The sequence below is a fragment of the Sorex fumeus genome, unplaced genomic scaffold, assembly GCF_029834395.1.
Source record: "Sorex fumeus unplaced genomic scaffold, SorFum_2.1 ptg000013l, whole genome shotgun sequence".
Lineage (NCBI taxonomy): Eukaryota > Metazoa > Chordata > Mammalia > Eulipotyphla > Soricidae > Sorex > Sorex fumeus.
This window is the reverse complement of record NW_026606070.1, coordinates 15,740,958-15,753,641: the sequence shown is the minus strand read 5'-3', so window position 1 is coordinate 15,753,641 and position 12,684 is coordinate 15,740,958. Positions and strand designations below refer to the sequence as shown.

Here is a 12,684-nt window from a genome sequence, read left to right as displayed (position 1 = left end):
ATAAAGGATCACAGAGGGGTCAGGAATAGGGGTGTGTGTGTGTGTGTGTGTGTGTGTGTGTGTGTGTGTGTGTGTACATGTGTGTGTATGAATACTTGTGCAGACTTGTATGTAAACTATAAATCAATCTAAATACAGATTTAGAGAGGTTTATAAATGATACTTAGGAGTACAAATGATAAGTTTGACTCTGTGGAGAATAACCTTACAAAAACTCTTTATAGTGATGCCATCTGAGGAGGACTTTTATAATCAAAGCACTGACTCTGAAAGGGAAGCATGGACTAGCATGCTTGTCAGTCATTGCCTATCTCCCAGGCCTGCAACTCTGAGAACTAGATGGCTTAAGATGACAGGATTCTCCAATGCATATTTATTGAGTCTACTATATGGATATCATGGTGTTGGACCACATAAGAACTATGAAAAATAATAAGAAAAAGAATAACATGAATACAAAGAATATAATAATAATAAGAATAATAAAACATATTGCCTTGCCCTGAAAACATTTGACACAGAAATGGAAATAATGTAATCACACAAGCTCTGACATTAGTGTCAAGCATTTTTTTTTCTTTTTGGGTCACACCCGGTGATGCACAGGGGTTACTCCTGGTTTTGCACTCAGGAGTTACTGCTGGCGGTGCTCGGGGAACCATATGGGATGCTGGGAATTGAACCCAAGTCAGCCATGTGCAAGGCAAATGCCCTACCTGCTGTACTATTTCTCCAGGCCTGTGTCAAGCATTTATGTGATGCAAAGGCACCAAAAACAGTAGTAGGCACATTAGGAAGAAAATTAAACTAACATGTTTTTATATTTAGAGGATCTTCAAGGATAGGGAGGATTTTGATGAGTAGTAATTATTGATGAATAGAAATGAGATTTGGATAGCTATCAGAAGAAACTGACAGATTTGAGGATAAACCAACAATTTATTTGACCAATGTGGGGGAAAAATCATTTTATATTTAGGTTGACATCAGATTACATAGCGCCTAGGACTTGCTTTCTTTCAAAAGAAACTTTCTTCAAGAGGAAAAGGTTTAAAAGGCCAACGTGTAAAGATTTAGAAATATAGCACTAATGCAGAATATAGCACTAATGTCGAATAGCATTTTAAAAAAATAACTGCTTTTGAATAAAGCAAGGGAGACTGTCTAAGCCATTAAAATAGTCTAGACAATGAAATAAAAGAATTGACTAAGGTCATATCAGGAATGAGAGGAAAAATAAAAGAAGGGCAGGATAGGAATTTGGGAGTTATCCAAGAAAACACACTCAACTCTTCAGGATTTTATCATCGTAGCAGACAAAATTGGTCGCCACTATCATCTAATATTTTAGATACCTTTTCCCCCCTCCCAAGCCCTGTCTATAACTCTCTTAAGTCTGTTGTCCTTGTGAGAAGCATCCTTGGCAATGTAGGAGGACTCTCAGACTCTCTTCCAGCCATGACCAACGATTCAGGCAGTGACCTTGGAGAAGTCAGGCTGAACCTGGTTTGCCTTTGAGTGCTCTGCAGGGATAATGAAGGATGGAGCTAACCAAAATGATGGCCAAAAACAGCCGAATGTCTTGGCATCCCGACATCAATACAGAGCCGCTCAGCAGAGTGGAAAGGTGGATCCTGTCCCAAACAGAGCCGTCAGCCAGCCAGAGCCACTTGACACAGAGCCAAAGCAAATGCCACCCCTGAATGTGCTCTTTAATCTTAGAATGCCTTATCTTCCTTAGGGTTGCAGGCTCATTGCTGAATCCATTTCATGCCAGTCCAATTTCTTGATAGTTTTAGATAGAATCTCCAGTTTCCACATACCACAGCCTCCTTTCCTAACAAAATATGAACAAAAACAATGTCCATAGCGAAAAGCCTTTGATTTATGATGCTATGTCTGTTGATATCATTAGATTTGTGTCAAAATGGGCACTTATTTTGAACCTATTGTCAGTCAAATGAATGATTTTAAGTTTTAGCCACAAACGTGGTGAAAACCTATATTTTAGACACTCAGTTCCTATGTAAGAGGTAAATCCTTATGGTCTTGATTTTTCAATGTTTCCTACAAGGACTGTGAACATTTGTAAACTTCTATGTTGTGTCAGTTCTAATTGTGCTAAAGTAGACACTGTGAATAGTAATAGTGAGGAAACTTAATGAACAAACACTCAGTTACTTTCAAAAGCGCATAGCAAATCTAGCCAACTAAATATCAAAACCAAGAATATGTTTGCAGTTTTGTTCAGAATAAAATATATTCCACATTCATTGCCAGTATTTTATACAAAATCAAAGATAAATTTCCTCCTCTGTAGAACAGCTAAAATGCTCAATAAAATGCCTGACTTGTCTGCCAGAAAGTAAAAGCAAAAACTGAGACAAAAGCCATGTCAACAAAAAATGGTTAAATCTGTGACATTAGTAAGCCAGGGACCCTGGGCTTGCCCTGAGACATTGTGTTTATTCTGGGAATTGAAAGTCTGAATTAAACTGACCGTTGAACTCTAGAAACAGGAATATAACCTTAGGACTAAAGAAATGAGGTGAAGTATAAATGGGACACCCACCAAAATAAAAATAACATGTTCTAAATACAACATGTTGAACGCACTTGTCTTTTCTAAATTCCCCTACACGGAAAACAATGGGGATCTATGCCACTATTGGAATAACTCTGGGGTTCCCACTGGGTGAACTCATATCAAACAAAAAGAAAAATCTCCGAAGATATTCTTTTTTTTATTTATTTTTTATTATTAGTGAAACACCATGAGGTACAGTTGTAGATTTACAATTTTTTTGTGCTGGGGTTTCGATTATACAATGATCAAATACCCATCCCTCCACCACTGCCCATTTTCCACCACTATGGATAATATCCCCCCCACCCCCATACCTCATGCCTCTGTGGCAGGGCAATCCCTTATGCTCTCTCTTCTTTTGGGTGTTGTAGTCTGCAAAAGAGGCATTGAGTGGCAAACATGTTCAGCCCATAGTCTACTTTTGACATGCATCTCCCCTCCTGGGAGGATCCTCCAAACACCCTTTATTTGGTGCTCTCTTCTCTATCTGAGCTGCCCTTTCCCCTAGAATGCCCGGCTGGCCTCTAAGCTATGGAGTAATCCTCCCGGTGCTGATCTCAGCTATTCTTGGGTATTAATCTCATACTTTGTTACTTTATATCCCCCAGATGAATGCAGTCTTTCTATGTCTATCCCTCTCTTTCTGACTCATTTCGCTTAGCATTATACTTTCCATGTTGTACCACTTGTATGTAAATTTCATGACTTCATCTTTTCTAACAGCTACATAGTACTCCATTGTGTAGATGTACCAAAGTTTCTTTAACCAGTCATCTGTTCTTGAGCATTCAGGTTTCTTCCAGTTTCTGGCTATTGTAAAGAGTGCTGCAATGAACAAACAAGTGCAGATGTCACTTCAACTATACATTTTTGCCTCTCTGGGATATATTCCCAGGAGTGGTATTGCTGGGTCAAATGGGAGCTCAATTTCTAATTTTTTGAGAATCGTCCATACTGTTTTCCAGAAGGGCTGAACCAGTGGACATTCCCACCAACAGTGAAGGAGTGTCCCTTTCTCGTCACATCCGCGCCAGCATCGGTTGCTTCTGTTCTTTTGAATGTGGGCCAGTCTCCGAAGTGTGAGATGGTATCTCATTGTGGTTTTGATCTGCATCTCCCTGATGATTAATGATGTAGAGCATTTTCTCATGTGCTTTTTTGCCACTCGGATTTCTTCTTTGAGAAAGTTTCTGTTCATTTCATTGCCCCATTTTTTGATGGGGTTGGATGTTTTCTTCTTGTGGAGTTCAACCAGTATTTTGTATATCCTTGATATCAACCCCTTGTCAAATGTGTATTCCGAAGATATTCTCAATGAAAACCTGTGTTTTGGTTTGCAGTAAGAATTCACATGCCTCTGTGATTTGGAAAACATGAAGTTTTAAAAGTCGAATTATGAATTAGTTATCTCTGATTTTGTTTTACAATTCCATCTCCAAAATAGAGATCTGGATCTAGCTATAAATATCAAGATTTTAGAGGTAATGAGCATTTAAAGGAAATGCTAAGAATGAATAACTTGCTAAAGCTGTGCTCGGGAAATATGGGGAAGCAGTCCTCAAATTCTAGAGTAACATTTCTCAGTACAAATGTGGCAGATTTTATGTTCCAGAAGTCACTGGGTAAAGTTTCTCCTATCACACATAACTTTCTGCAGTGTAAAAGTGTTCTTCCGGGCCTGGAGAGATATTGACACAGAAACAGTGGGGAGGGTGTTTGCCTTGCATGCGACCAACCCCGGTTCAATCCCTAGCATCCCATATGGTTCCCCAATCACCGCCAGGAATAATTCCTGAGTGCAGAGCTAGGAGTAGCCCTCTGAGCATCTCTGGGTATGACCCAAAAAAGAAAACAAGCAAACAAAAAAAAAGTGTTCTTCCTCTGTAGGGTGGTAGGGTTTTCTTTGTCCACATAAGTGATGTGTTAGTGAGTAAAGAGTCATCTTTGACAATAGGCCTAGTCAAGGTCTATAATGATGCTCCAGCCACCACCTGACAACAGCTTTAGTAGACATTTTAAGAATTACTCATGTGGGCAGAGTCTGGCAAACTCCCCGTGGCCTACCAAATATGCCAAATACCAGTAACAATGATGGGTCTCATTCTCCTAAAGAGCCGTGAATATAATCTCAGGGCTAGGATGAAAGAGACGTTACTGGGGCCTGCTCGAGGCAATCGACGATTAACAGGATGATGAAATGAAAAAAAAAACTCATGTGATACCTGTCATTCTGAGAAGGATTAGAAATATCAAGAAATTGTTTTAAGCCACTATGTTGTCAGGTGGCCTATTTTACAGCAAAAGATAGAGACAAACAATTTGTTATGAATAAGTCCGAAGGAAAACAGCAAACAGATTAGTGGAGCAGAAAATCTTATAAACTCTTATAAAAGATAATAATATCTGAACTTTTGGGGTCTTGATTTAAACAAATTATGTTTAGTTTGCTTTTTGGCTTGAGATCATCGCCTGGCAGTGGTCATGAATCACTCCTGATGGTGCTTAAAGGACTGTCTCTGATGCTGAACATCAAACCCGGGTCTGAACTGGGGTCAGCAGCATACAAACCAAGCACCTTAACCCCTGTACTATTTTCCTACTCCCCCCAAAAAAATTATATATTAAAGCTTATTCTACTTATGACATAATTGTATAGGGCTAGAGCGATAGCACAGCGGTAGGGTGTTTGCCTTGCACGCAGCCAACATGGCCGATCCGAGTTCGATTCCTCCACCCCTCTCGGAGAGCCCGGCAAGCTACCAAGAGTATCTCGCCGGCACGGCAGAGTCTGGCAAGCTACCCGTGACATATTCGATATGCCAAACACAGTAACAACAAGTTTCATGATGGAGACGTTACTAGGCCCGCTCGAGCAAATTGATGAACAACAGGAGGACCGTGACCGTGAAATATTAAGGAAAGAATTTTTATGGAATGATGTCAAGGTGCACATAATTATTCATCTTTATTTTGATCTCAGAACTTGTTTATTTTGTTATTTTGCATAGAAACATCAAATTCTACTCTGTAAAAATTTTCTTTCTGTACTCTTTGGTACCTTATTTTGGCAAGGATCCAGGATATTTAATTCAAACTTATTTTAGTTTAAATAGGTCAAGAAAACTTAGAAATGACTTAGAGTGACATATGACATATTTTTCCAATAGATTTTTCTTTTTTTTGACCCATTAATCTAACTAGTGTTTATATCCTTAGCCTTCCTGTTATTTGTTATGCTTGTACCATTTAAATGGTCTTGAGTGATTTAGTTTTAATAGGTCTTAAATGATGTGTTATTTCAGTAGCTATTGTCGACTTCCCTTGTCTCATCACAACTAAATTATTTACAATTCTACGATTAGCAAGTAGCATTTAAATATTTTTATCTAGCTAAGAATTTGTGTTAGCCATTTAGGAGCATATGTGCATGATATTTGTCATTTTTCAATAATCACTAATTGAGAATTAAATATGCATCATGATTCTACTCAGGTATTTATGATATTAGAGTCAGTCCAGCTCTTTATGTTAGTTATAGTCTAATATCAAAGACAGATTACATGCAATTCCAGCAGTGAGTTGAGCACTGTGATAGAGGACTACAGAAAATAATAAACAGGGGATCACGAAGGAGGAAATATCATCTAACTGAAATCACCTATCTCAGCTAGTTTTTTTTTTCTTTGTAACTGCAGCAATGTACAGGGGTTACTCCTGGCTCATGCACTCAGGAATTACTCCTGGCAGTGCTCAGGGGACCATATGGGATGCTAGGAATCGAACCCAGGTCAGCCATGTGTAAGGCAAACACCCTACCCACTGTGCTATCTCTCCAGCCCCTCAGCTAGTTTGAGGTAAGAAAAACTACCAGAAAAGGCAAAACCAATGAAAGCTTTAGGGAGTATTGGCTGAGCCACAGCAAAAGAGGGATGAGTAGATATTGTCCCATGTAGATGATGCTGTATGGGCAAAGACACAAGAGGTTTAGTTAAGACATATCTATCAGTGAAACATATATGAAGAATCATGTGCAATTTAAAGTGGCAATGATGTGGGATCCAGAGAGAGATGAAAGCTGAAAGATGAGTGATGAAAGGATCATGAATAGTCTACAGTCATGTAGTAATGTATATTCATGGGCAGCATCTCTATTGGAATAACTCACCTTAGGTGTAACTAGAATCCAAACACTTCTTCCCAGCTTCTCTGTTATCAGTCTGGTTCTAATAACAGTCACTACGACAGATTATGGTAGCAACTTACAACTCACCTACTGTCCTTTACTTTTCCCATTCCTCATCTAACAACCATAGAACATAAGCAAATGATGTAACTCTGCCTTAAAATCTCTAATGATTTATCATTCTATTTGGCATACATACCTAAGCTCTTAATGTTTTCATTAATACTTAGTACTGTTAAAGATACTGTTTCATTTACTTAAGTTGCCCATTCTAGTCTCAGTAGAATGGAATGTCCACAGTGCAGGAAATGTGTCTCTTTAATCACAGATATGTCACCAACCTGTGCCTGTCAGTAACTCACCGGTATTTGTTTTTTAAAAAACTAAAGATCGAAGTTCCAAGATATGTCTGGACCCTCACTTTATAAGTCACTCTTGATCTAGTTTATCTCAGCCCATCCTGGTCTTTGCTCTCCTTTCACTGACCTTAGCCCACTCTTAGTTCTTGCCCTTATTCTTCAAATTATACTGAAATGAACTGGGTTTATGAGTCTATACGAACGTATTTGTCTCCCAAGGTCAGTTTTATTCTTTGATAAACCTGGAGAGCAAATACATGTTTTCCTTCTTTGTATTAGTGTATCCTTGCCTGTGATGAGTTCTCAGAGAACATGAGCATCTCTGTGTAAGCGAGGCGAGGGTGAAACCTTGGCATTTCCCTACGCAGAGAGCAGCGTTCCCGCCAACTGTAACAGGATCTAAATGATAACAGTGACTGGGTTCCTAGTGTAAATCACATCCTCATGTTTTGCGGCTAGCCTCTCTGTTCCCTCAGATTGCTCGCACCCTGGCTCTTGCTGCTGCTGCTCGCATGCTGTGAAAATGCAGTGCTCTGTTTCCTCAGGCTCCATAGGGGGTATAAAGCATTGGGTTTCTTCATAAATACAGCAGAGAAATACAACCATAGAATAACATTGTGGACACATTCAACAATATTTATTTAGTGAGTAAGAGCTAGCCCTTTTGTTACATTGTCTGTTCTTCCAGTCAATAAATGTTATTGTGACCACTGGGCTATGCTTGAAGTCAGTGTGTCCTTATTAAGATGGTATTCATTACCATAATGATAATATGTAATAGTTTCTTGAACCACTATTTTCATATATCATGAAAGGTGCAAAGTGATGCATACACCCTCTCAAAGCTGCTTTCAGAGGATGTCTACAGATGCTGAAGACTGTCAGTATGTCAAGCATAATACTGGATACTGAGCTACCGAGTCAAGAAGGCACCTAGTTGGGCTGGAGCAATAGCACGGCGGGTAGGGCATTTGCCCTGCACACAGTCAACCTGGGTTTGATTTCCAGCATCCCATATGCTCCCCGAGCACCTCCAGGAGTAATTCCTGAGTCAGGAGTAACACCTGTGCATCGCCAGGTGTGATCCAAAAAAAAGGAAAAAAAAGGCACCTAATGAAAGCACTCATCGTGCTAGGGTTAATGACAGTTAATACTACAAACGTTGTTCTCTGAACAGCCGTTGGAGGGGGAGGTACACTGACCCCATGTTGTTGAAAATCTACATGTAATTTTTTACTCTGTTCCTCTGTCTAGCTAAATAGTCCATTGTTAACAAAAGGTCTTACCAGCAACATAACTAACTAGCATAAAATTTGTTATTTATGGAATTCCTAAAGTAAGGAAAATATTAGAAAAAAGAGAAAAATGTATTTACACATATATTGAAAATGCTTTTACACATATATTTTAAAAAATACACACATAAGTGGATTTACATTTTTCAAACCCATGTTGTTTCAAGGTCCACTCTAAAACTACATCAACATTTTTTCAGCTCCAGCTGTGTGACAGCTATTGCCTTTTAAGTTCCCACAAGATACTTTTACCTATAACTTCACTGAAGGACCAGATAGCGCTTCAAGGCAGACATAGTATTGTTACGAATACACAATTGGATGCAGAAAAGATAATTAAGAAAAAAGCAGTGATTTAGATATGACTTAAATCTGAGTTTAGAGGAAGTGTCTTGTTGCAGCTTGGTTGTGAATTGGTAAGAACAATACTATGAAAATAAAAAAAGTCTCTGCTGTCAAGGAGATATTTGATATAGTTGATATTTTTATCAAGCAGAGTGCACTGACTTTCTTTTAGTGATCTTAAATCCTGTCTGGAAATGTCAATGATTAGCAAACATGAGTGTCTAATCTGCATGATTTTCTTAACTCTTTCCACAGAAAGGAGCTGGGTACCACCTGGACCTCTTTTGGGTGGCAGTGCTCATGGTGGTGTGCTCCTTCATGGCCCTCCCGTGGTATGTGGCTGCTACCGTCATCTCCATTGCCCACATTGACAGCTTGAAGATGGAAACAGAGACATCCGCACCTGGAGAACAACCAAAGTTTCTTGGAGTGAGGTACGTAAAGTTAGAGCAAAAGGACTCGGAAAACACAACACGCACACATCTCTGTCCATCGCAACTGAGTAGGCAGGGGTCAAGGACAAAGAACTGGTGTTGATTCATTTATTCCTATAGTGTTTTACCAAAAACAGTAACAACAAGTCTCACAATGGAGAGGTTACTGGTGCCCGCTCGAGCAAATCGATGAACAGCAGGAGGACAGTGCTACAGTGCTACTGTTTTACAACTAATTGAACCTTCATCAGAGATCCCTTTCATTTCTCTTCTTGTGGTACATAAATTTCCTTCTATGAGTGAAAGGCTAAATGAATCCATGTAAAATACAAACAGTCCACTTGTTCTCTTCAGCATCCAGGTTATTTTGATGCTGTAGTTCCATTTGAGTCATATCTAAAAGTGAAACCCTGAGGCAGAGAGATGCCACAGTGGGTCTGGGACTTACCTTGCCAACAGTCAACCAGGGTTTGATCCCCAGCAGCAATATGGTCCCCTGAACACTATCAGAAGTGATCCCTGAGCCCAGAGTAAGGAGTACTCAACAAGCACCACGGCCTGTGACACAAAAAGTCATGAATAAAAAACAATAAAGATGAAACCCCTCCCTTAATTTCTCAGCTTTATTCAGATTCCTTATAACTCGACTCTGAAATTTAAAATGTTTTGAGTTTTTATTACTTTTTAAGAGTCTCTGAAGGGAAAAACACTGTATTCTCCCCCCCCCCCCCCCGCCCCCACCTCAGTTCACTTTCTATCGCTGAAGCACTGACAGACTTGCCCTTCAGAGTAAAATTTGGGTAGCCATGCAGAGTAAAAGTATAAGATCTTTATATCCTGTGGAGTGCTTTTCACAGGAATCCCTGTTCTTGAATGCTTGAGTGAATAATTCTGACAGAACCATCATTTCCCATGTCTAAACAGCGGGTAATTATTTCCTGGGGACTGAGGAAGGGTGTTGGATGAGAATCATATTTATTAAAAAGTACTTTTGTTGTTGTGGATTTGGATATTAAATTAATGGAATTTATTGCACTTATGAAATTACCCTAAATTGTGTGCTAACTTGACTATAGGACAATGTAGTATCTGTTTGCTATATAAGGTGTAATTGCACACCAGTAGAAGTTGTTTAAAAATAAGAATTTCAAAGAGGTCAATATTTTGATGGGTCAAGAGCAAATTTTTCTTTTTTGGACTCTCAAATGAGCAAAATATTTAGCATAAAATTTCAAATTTCATAGTACAAAAACTTTGAGAGAATTCATAGTTGTGTTGATCTATAGGCTATCATTGAGGTATTAAGTACATCTGGAATAAACACCTTTGCTGTCTTAGTCAAACATTGGTTCAGTGAATGTTAGTGTTTTGTTTTTGTTTTGTTTTTTTTATGATCTAAAAACAAGTTTATGATTATAAAAACAGTTGGTGGATTAGTAATCTTTTGATTTGATTTCAGAGAACAAAGAGTCACTGGAACCCTTGTGTTTATTCTGACCGGTCTGTCCGTTTTTATGGCTCCTATCCTGAAGGTAAATATATAAATGCTCATCTCTTTCTCTTTTTCAAAACACTGGCAGGTAATTGGATACTCAAACAGTAGATTTCCTTGGAAAATTCTTGTTAATTCTTTAGTACACTGAAGGCAGTCAGATAGAATGAAAAATTTTGAAAATCTTTATTTGTTTAATTGTTTTGTTTGTTTGTTTGTTGGGGGAGCCACTCTTGGCACTGTTCAGGGTTTACTCCTGGCCCTGAGCTCAGGGATCATTCCTGGACTCAGGGAACCATATAGGGTGGCAAGGATTGTATCTGGGTCAGTTGTATGCGAGGCAAGTACCCTCCCTGCTGAACTATCTCACCCCAAAATTATTTTTTAAAAAAAATTTTTTACACCTTATTGAATGGATAAAGAAAATGTAGTATATGTGCACAGTGGAGGGTGGAATGAAACAGCAGCAGTACAGTAAAATTTGGTGAATTGTGGAAACATTAATGGACCTTGAAGACATTATATTAAGTGAAATAAATTTGACTAGGAAATAAAATACTGTATGAACTCAGATATCTGGGAACTCTAAACTTGGGGTCGATCGGAGACACAGAACAGCAGGTAAGGATCTTGCTTTGAATGTAGCTAATCTGGGCTCAATCACTGGGACCCCATATGGTAGCCCTTCTAGGAGTGATTCTGAGGATAGAGCCAGTAGTAAGCCAGCTGTGACCCCCAAACCAAAATAAAACAGACAAATAAAACCAGCTTCACCAATGCAGAAAACAGATTGATTGCTAGAAACAGGTGATGAAGTGGATAAAGGGGGTCATAAATTATAAATTCCCAGTTATAACAGAAAAATCAGGAAGATGTAATGTAAAACATGCTCATAGTTTGTAATATTACATTTTGTATTTGAAAATTGCTGAGGGGAGGTATGTATTGAAAGTTCTCATCACAAGACTAAAACTGTGTATGATGATGAATGTTACCCTCTATCATAGATATTGAATTATATTATACAGCAGAAATGAATGGTTTCTTTTCTTTTCTTTCAAAAATTTCATTGTTGGGGCTGGAGCAAAAAGACCGATTTTGTCTTCAGGTGTATTTAGGCTAATAATGCCATATATAAAAATTACGAGAAGAAATCTAAATGCTTATATTTTTATATTAGCTTTCATAATATAAATCAACTGGTATAATTAATTTATAAATAAAATGTAAGTATGTATATCATGTAATATGTGGAAATAAATTTAAAATAAATTCAGACAATATTGAAACTGTTTAGCTCTTCTGTTCTGGAGGGACACGGAGGAATCTAGTGTCACTTTTGCCAGTGTGAAGTAAGTTGTAGCATAGATTTGAAGTTCTTTTGGGTTTCATATCATCAGCTCAGTCAGTATAACAGACCAGAAGGAGCTTTTAGGCAGGAGTCTCCCATACCTGTACTTTTACATTCTGCACTATAGCACTGTAGCACTGTCCTCCTGTTGTTCATCGATTTGCTCGAGTGGGCAGTCTCCATTGTGAGACTTGTTGTTACTGTGTTTGGCATATAGAATACATCATGGGTAGCTTGCCAGGCTTTGCCATGCAGGCAAAATACTCTCGGAAGCTTGCCGGTCTCTCCGGAATTCAACATTTTTAATTACCACAGTCAGCAATGGTCTAAAAATATTAAATATAATCAGATAGTAAAAATACAGTAATAAGGTATTTTCAAAGAGAGAGCAGAGGAGACTGAGTGAGCATTCAAATAACATATAATAGTAAATTGTTATAATTTTATAAATAAAATAATATCTATTATTATGTACTTTGTACTTAATTTGTGATTTAAACATTCTATAGGTCTATATGTATAGGAAAATATTGTATTCATATGTATGCCTATAAACATGCATGTGTATATATGTATGCATAAAATATGAAATGTATATGTATATTATATATTTTATAAAATATATTAAAAATTATATG

General features: G+C 38.2%; 1 protein-coding gene across 2 annotated transcripts in view; it reads left to right on the top strand.

Moving 5' to 3' along the window:
* Positions 1–12,684, top strand: part of SLC4A4 (solute carrier family 4 member 4) — a 346,379-nt gene that overhangs the window by 308,656 nt on the left and 25,039 nt on the right. For both annotated transcript variants that reach the window (XM_056111484.1, XM_056111485.1), the window contains exons 18-19: positions 9,025–9,203; positions 10,663–10,735. In XM_056111484.1, coding sequence (XP_055967459.1) covers positions 9,025–9,203; positions 10,663–10,735 — 252 coding nt within the window. The remainder of the gene's footprint in view (positions 1–9,024; positions 9,204–10,662; positions 10,736–12,684) is intronic.